Source organism: Pseudorca crassidens, chromosome 7 (assembly GCF_039906515.1).
Source record: "Pseudorca crassidens isolate mPseCra1 chromosome 7, mPseCra1.hap1, whole genome shotgun sequence".
Taxonomy (NCBI): domain Eukaryota; kingdom Metazoa; phylum Chordata; class Mammalia; order Artiodactyla; family Delphinidae; genus Pseudorca; species Pseudorca crassidens.
The window spans coordinates 55,095,077-55,108,645 of NC_090302.1; the positions used below are offsets into that span (position 1 = coordinate 55,095,077).

Consider the following 13,569-nt stretch of genomic DNA (forward strand, 5'->3'; position numbering starts at 1 on the left):
CTAATGATTAATGATGTTGAGCATTCTCTCATGTGTTTGTTGGCAATCTGTATATCTTCTTTGGAGAAATGTCTTTTTAGGTCTTCTGCCCATTTTTGGATTGGGTCGTTTGTTTTTTTCATATTGAGCTGCATGAGCTGCTTGTAAATTTTAGAGATTAATCCTTTGTCAGTTGCTTCGTTTGCAAATATTTTCTCCCATTCTGAGGGTTGTCTTTTGGTCTTGTTTATGTTTTCCTTTGCTGTGCAAAAGCTTTTAAGTTTCATTAGGTCCCATTTGTTTATTTTTGTTTTTATTTCCATTTCTCTAGGAGGTGGGTCAAAAAGGATCTTGTTGTGATTTATGTCATAGAGTGTTCTGCCTATGTTTTCCTCTAAGAGTTTGATGGTGTCTGGCCTTACATTTAGGTCTTTAATCCATTTTGAGTTTATTTTTGTGTATGGTGTTAGGGAGCGTTCTAATTTCATTCTTTTACATGTAGCTCTCCAGTTTTCCCAGTATCACTTATTAAAGAGGCTGTCTTTTCTCCACTGTATATCTCTGCCTTCTTTATCAAAGATAAGGTGACCATATGTGTGTGGGTTTATCTCTGGGCTTTCTGTCCTGTTCCATGATCTATATTTCTGTTTTTGTGCCAGTACCATACTGTCTTGATTATTGTAGCTTTGTAGTATAGTCTGAAGTCCAGGAGCCTGATTCCTCCAGCTCTGTTTTTTTTTTCTCACACCAGTCAGAATGACCATCATCAAAAAATATACAAACAATAAAGGCTGGAGAGGGTGTGGAGAAAAGGGAACCCTCTTGCACTGTTGGTGGGAATGTAAATTGATACAGCCACTATGGAGAACATGGAGGTTCCTTAAAAAACTAAAAATAGAACTACCATATGACCCAGCAATCCCACTACTGGGCATATACCCTGAGAAAACCATAATTCAACAAGAGTCATGTACCAAAATGTTCAGTGCAGCTCTATTTACAATAGCCAGGACATGGAAGCAACCTAAGTGTCCATCGACAGATGAATGGATAAAGAAGATGTGGCACATATATACAATGGGATATTACCCAGCCACAAAAAGAAACGAAATTGAGTTATTTGTAGTGAGGTGGATGGACCTGGAATCTGTCATACAGAGTGACGTAAGTCAGAAAGAGAAAAACAAATACCATATGCTAACACATATATACGGAATCTAAAAAAAAAAAAAAAGTCATGAAGAACCTAGGGGCAAGACGGGAATAAAGATGCAGACCTACTGGAGAATGGACTTGAGGAGGATACGGGGAGGGGGAAGGGTAAGCTGGGACAAAGTGAGAGAGTGGCATGGACATATATACACTACCAAATGTAAAATAGCTAGCTAGTGGGAAGCAGCCACATAGCACCGGGAGATCAGCTCGGTGCTTTGTGACCATCTAGAGGGGTGGGATAGGGAGGGTGGGAGGGAGGAAGCTGCAAGAGGGAAGAGATATGGAGACATATGTATAACTGACTCACTTTGTTATAAAGCAGAAACTAACACACCATTGTAAAGCAGTTATACTCCAATAAAGATGTTAAAAAAAAAAAAAGTGATTGCAAGCAAGGCTACAGAACCAGTTCAGTTAATCGTCAGGGCTGGGACCATATGACTCAATGAACAAAGGATGTCATCATTCGCCATGTTGAACTCCCCTCATGCAAGGACAAACGAGCTTTCACAACAAGGAGTTCTCACCATGAATCCAGCACTTCCAGCAATGACACCTATTACAGTCTTTCCTAGAAGTCGTCCCACTAAAATAGGTGTGATATTTACCTCAGTTCAAGATATCAGTCTAAATAAGTGCCAGTTCCTGGAGGAAAAGGAACAGGGATGTTGATTTTGGGGTGGGGGAAGGGGGGGTGGTTTCCTAAAAATGCTGTTTACAAACATAATACTCCAATGACAGGAAATGAGAGTAGAAAGCATCTCTTGTTGGCCTAAGCAAGAAGTGATTAACCTCATCCCAACTCCTGTCAAGAGACCTTAGTTGCCCTGTCACTTTACTGAAGGACTCTGAATTCATTTTTTTCAAACCCTTGAGGTTGAATTATCCAGCATGCACCAGCCTCAGGGACAATCAAGTGACAACCAAGGGGTGGCAGAAAGTAGCAGAAAGGTCATGAGGTTTGGAGACAGGACAGACCAGGGTTTGGAAACTGGCTCGGACACTCAGCTTTTCTGAGCCTAAGTGTCCTCAGCAAAAAAAAAAAGGGGGGGATGGGGGGAGGGGAATGCTTTCCTCAATAATTAAATGAGATGAGCATAATAACAGCTAACACTTACTGAGTGCCTGTTTTGTGCCAGGCACTGATTTGAAGGGCTTTAAATGCATTAACTCATTTGCTTATGACAACAACATTATGAAATAGGTGGTACCATTGACTCCATCTCACATAGACGGACACTGAGGCGCAAAAAAAGGTTACGTTATTTGCTCAAGTCACTCAGCCAGTAAATGGTAAAACCAGGATTCAAATCCAGGTGCTCTCACTCCAGGGCCCTCAACCTTAACACCGCCTACTAATGCCCTTGGGAAGCACCTGATACAGCACCTGGCAAACTGAGGCAGTAAATACAGGAATAAAAGAGAGAAAAAGAGGGGGCAGGAAGAAGGAAAAAGACCTTTACTCCATTTCTCTCCTGGGATTCCAGGTCTCCCAGAGTTAGTTGGTAAGGTCTTTAAAAGACTGTAGCTCGGGGCTTCCCTGGTGGCACAGTGGTTGAGAGTCTGCCTGCCGATTCAGGGGATGCGGGTTCGTGCCCCGGTCCGGGAAGATCCCACATGCCACAGAGCGGCTGGGCCCGTGAGCCATGGCCGCTGAGCCTTTGCGTCTGGAGTCTGGGCTCCACAGCGGGAGAGGCCACGATGGTGAGAGGCCCGCATACCGCAAAAAAAAAACAAAACAAAACAGACTGTAGCTCTCCCAAGTCCCTGGACGTTGCCCTTGTCCTGGCCTCCTCTGTGGAAGGACCTAGAATAAACCACTCCACACCCCCACCCAGGCTGAGCAAGACGTGCAGTGACATACCTTGGCTGAGCCAAAAGCAGCTCCAGCCAGTCAAAAACCAAAGACCCATCACATATGTTTCAGTTCTCCTACCTTAGAGCGAACTCCGCCCTGCCAGAGGTCTCCCTTTTTCCTCTTCATTTGAAAATCCTAATCCTGGTACCTGAGCCACCTAGCAGCCCCCAGTTCCCCACACCGTCTCTGAGCAGGCATGGTGGCCCTCAGTGCTGCCATCTCAGAGCTCCTGGAATTGAGACACACAAAACAAACCCTGCCACAGAATATACTGTATTCCTTCTGCCCACAGCGTCTTGGAGAGGCAAAGCTGTGGTCACCACAGAGAGCAAATAAATGAGCCCTGGCAGGTGATTCTCATGGTGAATGATGAGGAGGGTTGATATTATACTATGGGCTACAGGGTACTTTTAAAATAAAGATAAGAGAAAGAAAAGTACATAAATATACATTTATGAATATAAAAATATACTTACGGGGGTGCTGCCGGATCACTCTAAAAACACAGAAGCCCAAGGGGGAAATTTCGGACTGCTGAAGAAGCTCCGACAAGCCAGCCATCCATTTGCACCAGGGTAAAGCGCCTGTCCTAGGTATGACCCTGCTTTTGCCAAATTTCCTAGTTCTGAAGGTGAAACCAAGCACAGGCTCTTTCCTCTGATGATCGAAGTAACTACTGCTTCCCCTAGGCCCCATGTGGTGGGGCCGGGGGAGCAGACCAAGGAGCAGTAAGATTGCAGCTCCGCTCACTATCAGCAGGGTTCCCACTCCATGGGAAGAGGCGACGGAGTTCTCTCCAAGACCTGCACCTCCCCCAGGAGTGCTGGGATGGGCCCCCCATTCAGGGAAGGACAGCAGTCCCGTCAAGCAGTACTAGCAGGTTCACTGGTCACACATGGATTAGAGAGCACGTCCTTTCCTCGGGCTGCCCTCAGAGAGGTCAGAGGGCTCCTTTAATGGAACTAATCAAGAACAGCCATGACTATTAGTAAGAGCGGCCAGGCATTCAGGGGCTAGGTGAACTTGCATACATAATCCATCAGTCCTCCCCAATTATGCATTTAAAACCGACCAACTTCTCTTATGTTAAACATATCATGTACACTCTCATTTTTAAAATCTTATTTATAATTCAGGGTCTATAGGCTTCAGCTAACTTTGGGTCAGTCCGGTGACAATAGGGAAATGGTCTTACTGTATGGTGGCTTTTGCTTGGAGGGCCCAGGCTCCACCAAGGAGATTTTCCCAGGAGCCTCTGTAAACCCAGACCCTGTAAAATACATTTGTAAAATACGGTCCAGGCTTTGATAGATCTGCCGCTGTGAAAGTCAAGAAAACAGTAATAAACTGAAGCAAGACAGGTGGGGATATTTATTATGTTTAATGACACAGATCTTCCCAAAGTAATCCCCAATAAGTCACAAAATTATTCACATTTTTATATATTCCAAAAGCAAAATCCTGCTGCAATCCTGGCCCCAATGTAAGTCCTCAAAACTGAAATAACTCCTTGAGAAATAAAAAGATAAAATAGGAATAACTTAAACAATAGAGTTAGCAGATTAGAAAGTGAGCAAAAGGCAGACTGATTTGCGAAAGAAAAAAAAAAGACTTTAAATAAGAATGGGCATTTAAGATCTTATCCCTAAATTGAATTAAGGAGTTATGCTCAAACCATAAAAAAAGAAAAAAAGGACAATGAGTGTCACAGTGGGTATCTGAACAATAACTGCCACCGGATACCAATTCATTAGAACTGATTTCCTTCAGCTGCTTATATCCTTTCTAAGTGGCCCTTTTCTGAGAACTCTACCATAGTCTTAATGTAATACAGTATTTTTTATTATTGATGACTACTTAGACCTCAAAATAACAAACTGACAACTATAGTTTCAGACAAACTGAGAACATACAAGCAGGTGTAATTTAAGCATACTGTCTGTCTTTCAAAGGTGGAATACTTGTTGTGATATATACCTTTATTAGGCTGAAATTCTGAGAAGGGATAAATGAATTTTGTTTTATTTTGGCTTTTGGACTTTTTTTCTCCTTTAATTTTAAATTTTGTTTTCTTAATTTACCTAATGAACCAATTCTTGTGGTAATAATGAGAAAAGGAAACTTGATTCTCACTGAATCTTGTAAAAACTGAAAGGGTTTTAGGGCATGGTAGAGGAAAATGCTCAGGATATAGCATGAAGGAAAGACAAAGGTTTCCATTTTCAAGCCCTCTCTTCTGTGGGTCTGTAGACCCATGAAGACAAATGTCCACTTCAATCCACCCCCATCCTCTTCTTGATCCTCAAACTGGGTAACCATTTCATAAAGGCACCCTTCTACTAATTTTAAATCTGGTTTTGACAGTCATTTCTGCCAAACTTAGTGTATTTATTTCAGAAAAATATTTGAAGGTTTTGTTCCTCATATAAATTTATTTAAGAATTGTTGGAAAAAAGGAGGGGTAGGTGACAGAAGGAGTGGTTTAAACAACAAACAAAAGAAATTAGCCTCCTCTTACAAATGTAGCATGGAAATTAAACCCTTAAAGCAAGACCTGAATTCTCCAGAAGTAATGCTCCCTCTTCCTAGGTTTTCAGTTGATATCATGTAAATCAAGCCTAACACTAAAAAGCAAACAACCACAAAAAAACAGATTTACCAAAAATGGAAAATCAGGTGACAGTCTTTTTCTAGAGGATATATCAGTTTATTCCTCTAGATAGCAGCTTCCTCGAGCTTATGGAAAATGTAAGAGGAAAGGGAAGGAACAGGAAGGGACAGGAAGGAACGGGAAGGAAAAGGAAGGGAAGGGAAGGGAAACAGGTAGAGGTGGGGGAGGGGTGAGGACAAGCGGGAAGGAGAAAAAAATGAGGAAGGAGGGAAAGAAAAGAACTTTTCAAGAACACATCCACTGCCCAAAATGAGGAACACCTGAAAAGGCATCTTGACGTCTTCATCAGAATTTTAAGAAGCGCTTTCCAAATGAAAAAGCACCTGCCACCCAACTATTATTTTCGTTTTCAAGCTCAAAACAAGCATACAAACAAACTAAAACACAAATTTTCCAGCTTGACAAGAAAACTTGAGCCCCAAAGAGCAGACACTTTAATCAATGGCTCTTACCTGGGTACAAAAGACTGGGTGGGTACAGGTTTGAGTTAACGGGGGTTAGACACTGGTGCTTTGATACACGGGACAAAAATTGTTGTACAGTTGGCTTGATGAGTGAGCTCTTCATGATGCTCCTCCAGCTTTCATTCAGTCTCCCCTGTGAAATGTGAAGACACTTCATACACTACGTGTGGTACCGAGAAAAAGCCCATCAATAAACACAACCAAGGAGAAGAAGATGGTTTCCCTCTATCCAAATCTTGGCATGTAGCTCTACGTGTAGGAATGAGGCAATGTTAGGTTAGCAAGACAAACACTTGTGTGACCTTGGGCAAGTTACCTGGCCTCTTTGTATACTATCAGGATGATGACAAGCAGAGTATCTACCTCTTAGTGTTACTCTGAGGAGCTAGTACAGTCCTTGGCACATAGTAAATGTGCAGAAACTGCTAGGTGTTATTGAGCTGAACTGTTAAACATGACCAAATCAATTCTATTCCATGGAACAATTATTTTTCAGAGTGGAGGGGGTCAGTATAGGATTTGGGGGTGTTCTGAGTCCCCCATTCTCAAGACATTTGCAGCCTACTGCAGAGATTCTCGGTGCTAAATGTGCATTAGAACCTCCTGAAGAAACTTTATAGAAATACCGATGCCAGGCACCACCCACAGAGATTCCAATTAAGTTGGTCCAGAGTGTGACCTGGGCATCAGTATTTTTCAGCACCCCCAGGTGATTCTAATGCTCATTGAGGATTGCTGACCCAGGAATCTGCCATGTGATTTGGGTGTATGGCCACTGCCTGTGTGGTCTGTCTGTTAGACTCTGACAGGACCAGGAGCCCCTGGGATGAAGGGAGGTGTGTCATTATCCATGTGTCAATCACCACAAACCATCAAATGACAAATCCCTCCGAAGCTGGTGAGCAAATCAGAGAGGGAGGGCCTCGAGGTTGGAGCTTGGCATCTGTAGGCTGGTTTGCTTTTTGCTTTGGTTGTAAGGGAGGTGAAGGGGCCCCGTGGGAGGAAGTAAAATGGCTCCTGCCTGCCCAGCAGAGACGGTAAGGTTGGAAGCCACAGCAGCCCCTCCCTTTGGAGCTGGAGGCCTAGGGAGCTGTGACAGAATCAGAAACCAGCATTTTAATTCACTGTTGTCCTTTTTCTTTCCTTTTCTTGGTTTATTTCCTTTTTGCTATTCTTTAATTTTAGAAAAGGTTTTGTGCTACAGTTCTTGTCTGTGTCTGAGGACGTCTGGGCCTGGGTTCTTTGCCCTTCCTCAAGTTGGGAGCATTACAGGTGGACCAGCTCCCGCTGCAGGCTGGCCATGGCGGCAGCAGCTGGGATTATGGGAGCTGCTCACAGGGATGGGAGGGTCGGTGGGCCAGAGCTGGTGCCATCTGCTCAGTCTCACATCCCTTTGCAGAGACCTCCCTCCAGTCCTCTGCCCTCTTCTTGGGAGAGTTTTCATAAGGAAAACCAACTACAATACAAGGCTGAAGGAATGAAGTCCTTAGTGGAGGCATGTGGAGGGGCAGAAGGCAGAGGGCCTGAGTCTGCCTGAGGGACCAGCAGGTTTCACAGAGGAGGCCTTGTAAGCCCAGCCTTGAAAGTGGAATCTCAGTGAGCACACACCAGACGTGGGCAATCAGCTCTTGATAAGGACGGTGACACCGAGGCAATCACACCTCACAGGAGAACTAGGGATAACGGGTGTGTGCGTGTGTGTGTGTGTGTGCATGCTTATGGGACTTTTTTAATGGTAAAATTCATATAACCTAAAATTCACCATCTTAAAGTATACAAAGGATCATCTGTTTTACACCAAAAGTATCAAGGCCCAAACCATCCTGAGTAAGGAGAAACAGATGTATTCCAACCCCTTCCACCCATCTCTTCCACACATTCCCTGGTCAGACAATTGGACTCATTGTTTCTGGTCCAAGCATCCCTAACTTAATCCCTAAGTGCTAAGAATCTACTTTTTCATTTCCTCTGGATCTTGAGGTCACCAGAAAACCAGGAAAGGGAAAGATGATGAACAGTGAAAGAGCAGAAGTGCAGAAGGGAAGGACAAGCACTGGTGCTGTAAGCAGGAGAGTCCTTGAGAAAAGCAGGGCAGGGGACATGGAGTGGAAACTCACTGGGTCTTCTGCCGAATGCTCCTCTCTGTTGCTGTCTACCCAGCCCATAGGCATGACGGTCCCGTTTTAGCTGCTTGACCTTGCTTGTTTGGATCTTCCCTGGATTCACTGAGACAGCTTCATTCTACTAAATGCCCTGTTTGCTTAGGATGAGTCAAAGTCACCTGGGTTCTTTACAACCATGAAAACTTTCACTGACAGTCCTCCAGGACCCCTGCCTCACCAGGAATCCATGACCCGAATTGGGACAGGAAGAGAATGGTATGGAGAGCTTTCATAGAAGGCCTATGAGCATATTCCAAACCACTGAGTAGGAACTCATGTTACAAAGGAAACCTATTTACTAAGACGGATTTTTTCTTCTTACCTTCTATCTCCTCACGTCAGGGTCCACATATCTGCTGGTTCAGGGCTTTATGTAACTTGATGTTAGCCATGTTGAAATTCAACACAATTTGGCATTTGGTAATTACGTGGGCCACGTTCCCTAAGTGGTAATTAAGTGGGCTGTGTTCCGTATAAACACCTAATAACTGCCTAGATGACTATTTTGGCAACCGGAGATTATGTGGCCCAGAAGCCATCCCTTAATCTACCAAGCAGAACGTTCTAAGGTAGAAGCCTGCAAAGTGGGAAATTACTGAGCTGTCCTCCACATTCCTCTGTGCTGAAGGCGGGAAATCCTGGCCAGCCCTGGGCAAGGCGATGTGTGCCCTAAAGCATGAATGACCCTCAAACCAGAATTTCAGGAGCCTGAGGACAGTGAAAACCTAGCACATCATCCCACACTCCTTTATTGTTTAAAAAGATTCGTTAATTATCTTGATGTTGCTAGAATGAGGGACTACATGATACAACACCATAGGACTCTCTGGGGGATGTTCAAGGGCAATGTCCACCGATTCTGCTTAGGTTCCAAAGGGCTCTGCTCTTTCTCCCCAGGGTTCTCCTATCACACACTCCAGTTTTGGAGAACAATGGAATGTAATGGTTAAAAGCCAGATCACCTGGCTTCAGACAGCAGCTGAGCCATTCACTAGCCATGTTACCTTGAGCAAGGCACTTAACCTCCCCTTGCCTCAGTTTCCCTATCTATGAAATGGAACTGGTGATAGTACCTACTTCACAGAGTTGTTGTGATAATTAAATATTAGTTCATTTAATACAAGTGAAGTATTCGGGCCAGTTCCTGGCACTCAGGAAGCACTTAAAAAGGAAGAGCTATTCTTATGCTGGGCCTGGGTAGGAAGGGAAAGAAGAGAAAACCTGAGAAATGACGACAGCCCTGAAAATGTCAAACTTCTTACCACACACCTGAATTCAAGAGTTGCCTCATCACCTCGTTCAACAGCCTCCCACAAAAAAATATTTACTGAGCACCAACCGCAGTGGAAGGTCATCTGATGCAAGGGTGGCGACAGGGTGGTGGAGGGAAGGAAGGCTCTTGTTCAGGGCACACACCTGGCATGTGTGGTTCAGTTCACCTAAGTGAAATGGGATCCCACTGTAATTCCGGCTGTAAAATAGTGAGCAGGACGGCAGAGTCCCTGACCTCGGGAAGGTGTCATTCAAGTAGAAGGAGCAGACCTTTAAGCAATCAACCCACATAAAAATATAACAACAAACTGTGTCATACTGTATGAAAGAAAACTGCAGAGGGCTAAAAAGGTGTACCTCAGAGCAGGAGGGGGTGTCATGGAAAGTCATGAGACCCGAAAGGTAAAGAGAGTGACCCATACAGGGTCAGGAAGAAGTATTCCAGTCAGAGAGCACATGCAAAGGCCCCACAGCCGGAAGGAGCCTGTGTTTGAGGAGCTGAAAGAGGGACCATTAGGTAAGGGGGTAGGGGGAGCATACAAGAGGCAAGACTGCTGGCAGACCCGCATATGTGCTGTCTGAAGGAAGAATGTGGCTCTTATCTCCTCCTTGACTCCTGTCCGCCACATTTTCTAGGTACTTTATATGGTAGCAGGAAGCTGAAATTATTTGAGCAAATCAACAAGAAGCACTTAAGCTGCTTACTTACACAGGACAGCAGTTTAAAAATATCTCTGTTTATGCACCGGATATTTCTTCAGAGGGTAGTTTGGTCTTTCAAGGATATTCTTTACTTCAAAGATGGAGTCTTCCTATATAACAAAAACAAATCCAGCAATTGCATTACTCATAATGTAATACAGATCAAGGATATCTGGATGTGTAGTTTTGCATTTAAGAGGTCTATGAATCCCATATATGCCGTATATATTGTGTTCATGATACATGTGTGTATACAGATACTATTCCTTTTTTCCCCCTCCCTCCTTCCCTTTATCGCTCTTTCTTTCTTTCCTCTTCCTTCTTCTCTCCCAAGCCCCCTCCCTCTTCCCTTTCTTCCTTTTCTTCTTTTTACATTTTAAAGGGATTCCCTTACTTGAAAAAACTACGAATTAACAAAGCAAAGCAAATGACTGTGCAGACAGACGTAAAGTAATCCACGACCCTGGTGATTAGGGGAATCAATATTCATTTAAATAATTCATTTAAATGCCAGCATTTAAATAAGTCAAGATGACCAATTCAACTACATGGTATAGTTAAATCCAACCAGAGGGGGCACTGTCAACCTTCCATTTGAATTTTTTTGAACTGGTGACAGGTCACAGCTAATGGCTGTACATCTGCAGTAGACAAAGTGCTGGGTTTATCTATCTATGGATCAGAAACACTCCCCTCACCCCCATAAAAGTCAAACAGTGAAAAACACCTTATTCACTTTGAGGAAAACTTTTTGCCATGTTGTGAGCTCATGCAGACCACACACGTCCCTAGATTCTTCCCTGGACAGGGATTCCTGTCCAGAGCAGAAGGAAATGTGCTTCGGGCCAGTTACACTATCTTCTCTAAGTTCTTTGACAGGACAACGCTCCCTCTTGCTGTAGGACCTCTGCTTGATGTGTGCTGTTCTCCAAAGTAGCTGCTACTCATCACTCGTAGCTACTACTCATCACTCAGATTGAAGCTCCACTGTCTCTTCCTCAGGGAAGCCTGCCTTGACTGCCAACCAAGTCCAATACTCCTTTTCATACACTCTCAGGATACCATGTAACCTCCTTGATGAGCATCACAATTTTACATTTATTTCTGTGGTTACTTGATTAATGTCTGTCTCCCCTGCTAGACTGTGAGACCCAGTCCCCATATTATTTTGTCAGCAAAGATCTAATTCCATCAGAAGCCCTGACCTTGTTTAGGTGTTGCTGAGATCTGTGGGACGTCAGACGACTGCAGACCCTTTCGTGGATCTTCTTCCACATGGACTGGGACGCAGGGTGGAACCTGCTCAACAGAGTAAACAGGGTGGAGTATTATGCAGCTGATAAAAAGGACACTTAGAGTGCATAACAATAAGGGTCGATATTTATAACTTAAAGGTGAGAAAAAAAAGCAGCAACATGCAAAACAGTGTGCATAGCATGGTTTCAATGTCTTTATTAAGCCTAGATATAGGAAAAGCACTGGGAATAAAAACAACCAAGATGTTAAAAGTGGTGTGTGTCAGGGTGTGTGACTCTTTTCTTCTTTGTAATTTACTGTGTATTTTAGATATTTCTCTAAAGAACAAATCCTGCTTTTACTTTTAAAACATGTAACCCCAAAATTTTTAATACAAAATTTAATCCCAACTTTTCTACCAGGTGTTTTTTATGTGTCATTTACTTTAGGCCACCCAGACCCAAACTTAACCACAGATCTTTCAGTGTCTTTCAGTTCCTCAAACAGGCTGCATTTTCTCCCTTCCATAGGCACTTGCCAGCACTGCTCCCTCGGGTAGAATGCTGCCACCCCCAAGCCCCATCCCCACTCATGTTGAGTCCTACCCACCTTCAGAGCTCAATTCAGTTACTGATTTCTCAGGAAGATCCTTCCTGAGCCCCTTCCTGTAGAGCAGTGGTCCCCAACCTTTTTGGCACCAGGGACCGGATTTGTGGAAGACACTTTTTGGCACCGGGGTTGGGTGGGGGGGAGTTCAAGCGGTAATGCGAGCGACGGGGAGCGGCAGATGAAGCTTCGCTTGCTCGCCCGCCACTCACCTCCTGCTGTGCGGCCCGGTTCCTAACAGGCCATGGACTGGTACCGGTCCGTGGCCCGGGGGGGTTGGGGACCCCTGCTGTAGAGGGAGCCGGCTTCCCTATTTCATGCACTTGGAATCCATTCACCTCTCATTCATAGCACTTCCCCCAGTGGACATTTTGTCATTATTTGGTTAATGTCTGTCTCTCCTCCTAGACTGAAATTGGGACTGAGCCTCTTGGGCTAATAGCTCATCTCAGGGCTTTGAATACCACAGTAGGAATTTAATACATATTTCTTGAGTGACTGAATTCATCCATTCATTCATTCATTTTGGGGAGGGAAGTGAGTACCAATTCTTAAGTTGAGGCAGAATTTGCAGTTTGATTATGAAAAGCACAGATATTGTTTTCTTAAAATGCCTAAAACTTTTAGCAATTTGGATAAAATCGTTCTCTTTAACTAATATACAGTAAACACTGGAAATGACAGAAACATGTGAGAATCAATCCAGTTGTTGTTATGGCCACCACACTAATGAGTCCCTGTGCAGTTGCCCCTCTGCTTGGTTTGGGACCCACATCCAGGCCACCCATCCTGGCTCCCTGTAACAAGCATGTACCCTCTGGTTTCCAGGGAGACAAGACCAAGAGAATGACTGGATCTACACAAATCCATTACCAACCCAGGAAAATGACTCACAGCAAATGAACGAACCACCAAAAGCACTGCCCATGTTTAAGAAAAGGCCAGGTACATCATTTCTACACTCCTCTAAGAATTTTTAAGATGAAGGAATAGAAATATTTTGAAGCTATAAATAAAATTGGCATTTAAAAATAGCCACCAAATGGACACTGCAAATGCTTTTTCATTGGTCTTGAGTAACCAGTGCCAGAATTATCCGTACACTTGTTACCCTTATTACTATATACAATCAACACTATATTTGAAGACCTCTGAGAATGATGAGTCAACAGGCAAGAGCAGTGCTCTGCCTCCTTGTGCAGTGGGACAACTGCGGATGGATGCTGAACTGAGGATGGATGCTGAAGGGATGTGACTCTATCCGGACACTGGAGCTAGGGAACCAACCGGCTTGAGAGTGTTTCTCCCACGTTTGGGACTACCATTTCCCATGCTGCTAGTTAAAAGGGTTTTCCACTTCCTCCATTAAAACCTTGGGCTGATTCTCACTCCAAAACTTGCCTC

The 13,569-nt window shown here is 44.0% G+C and overlaps 1 protein-coding gene across 7 annotated transcripts in view; it reads right to left on the reverse strand.

Moving 5' to 3' along the window:
* Nucleotides 1-4,430: 4,430 nt before the first annotated feature.
* Nucleotides 4,431-13,569, reverse strand: part of SPATA6L (spermatogenesis associated 6 like) — a 62,583-nt gene continuing 53,444 nt past the window's right edge. For all 7 annotated transcript variants that reach the window (XM_067744291.1, XM_067744287.1, XM_067744286.1 and 4 more), the window contains 3 exons: nucleotides 11,529-11,622; nucleotides 10,331-10,433; nucleotides 4,431-6,320 (listed from right to left, as the gene is read on the reverse strand). In XM_067744291.1, coding sequence (XP_067600392.1) covers nucleotides 10,344-10,433; nucleotides 11,529-11,622 — 184 coding nt within the window. In that variant the 3' untranslated portion in view covers nucleotides 4,431-6,320; nucleotides 10,331-10,343. The remainder of the gene's footprint in view (nucleotides 6,321-10,330; nucleotides 10,434-11,528; nucleotides 11,623-13,569) is intronic.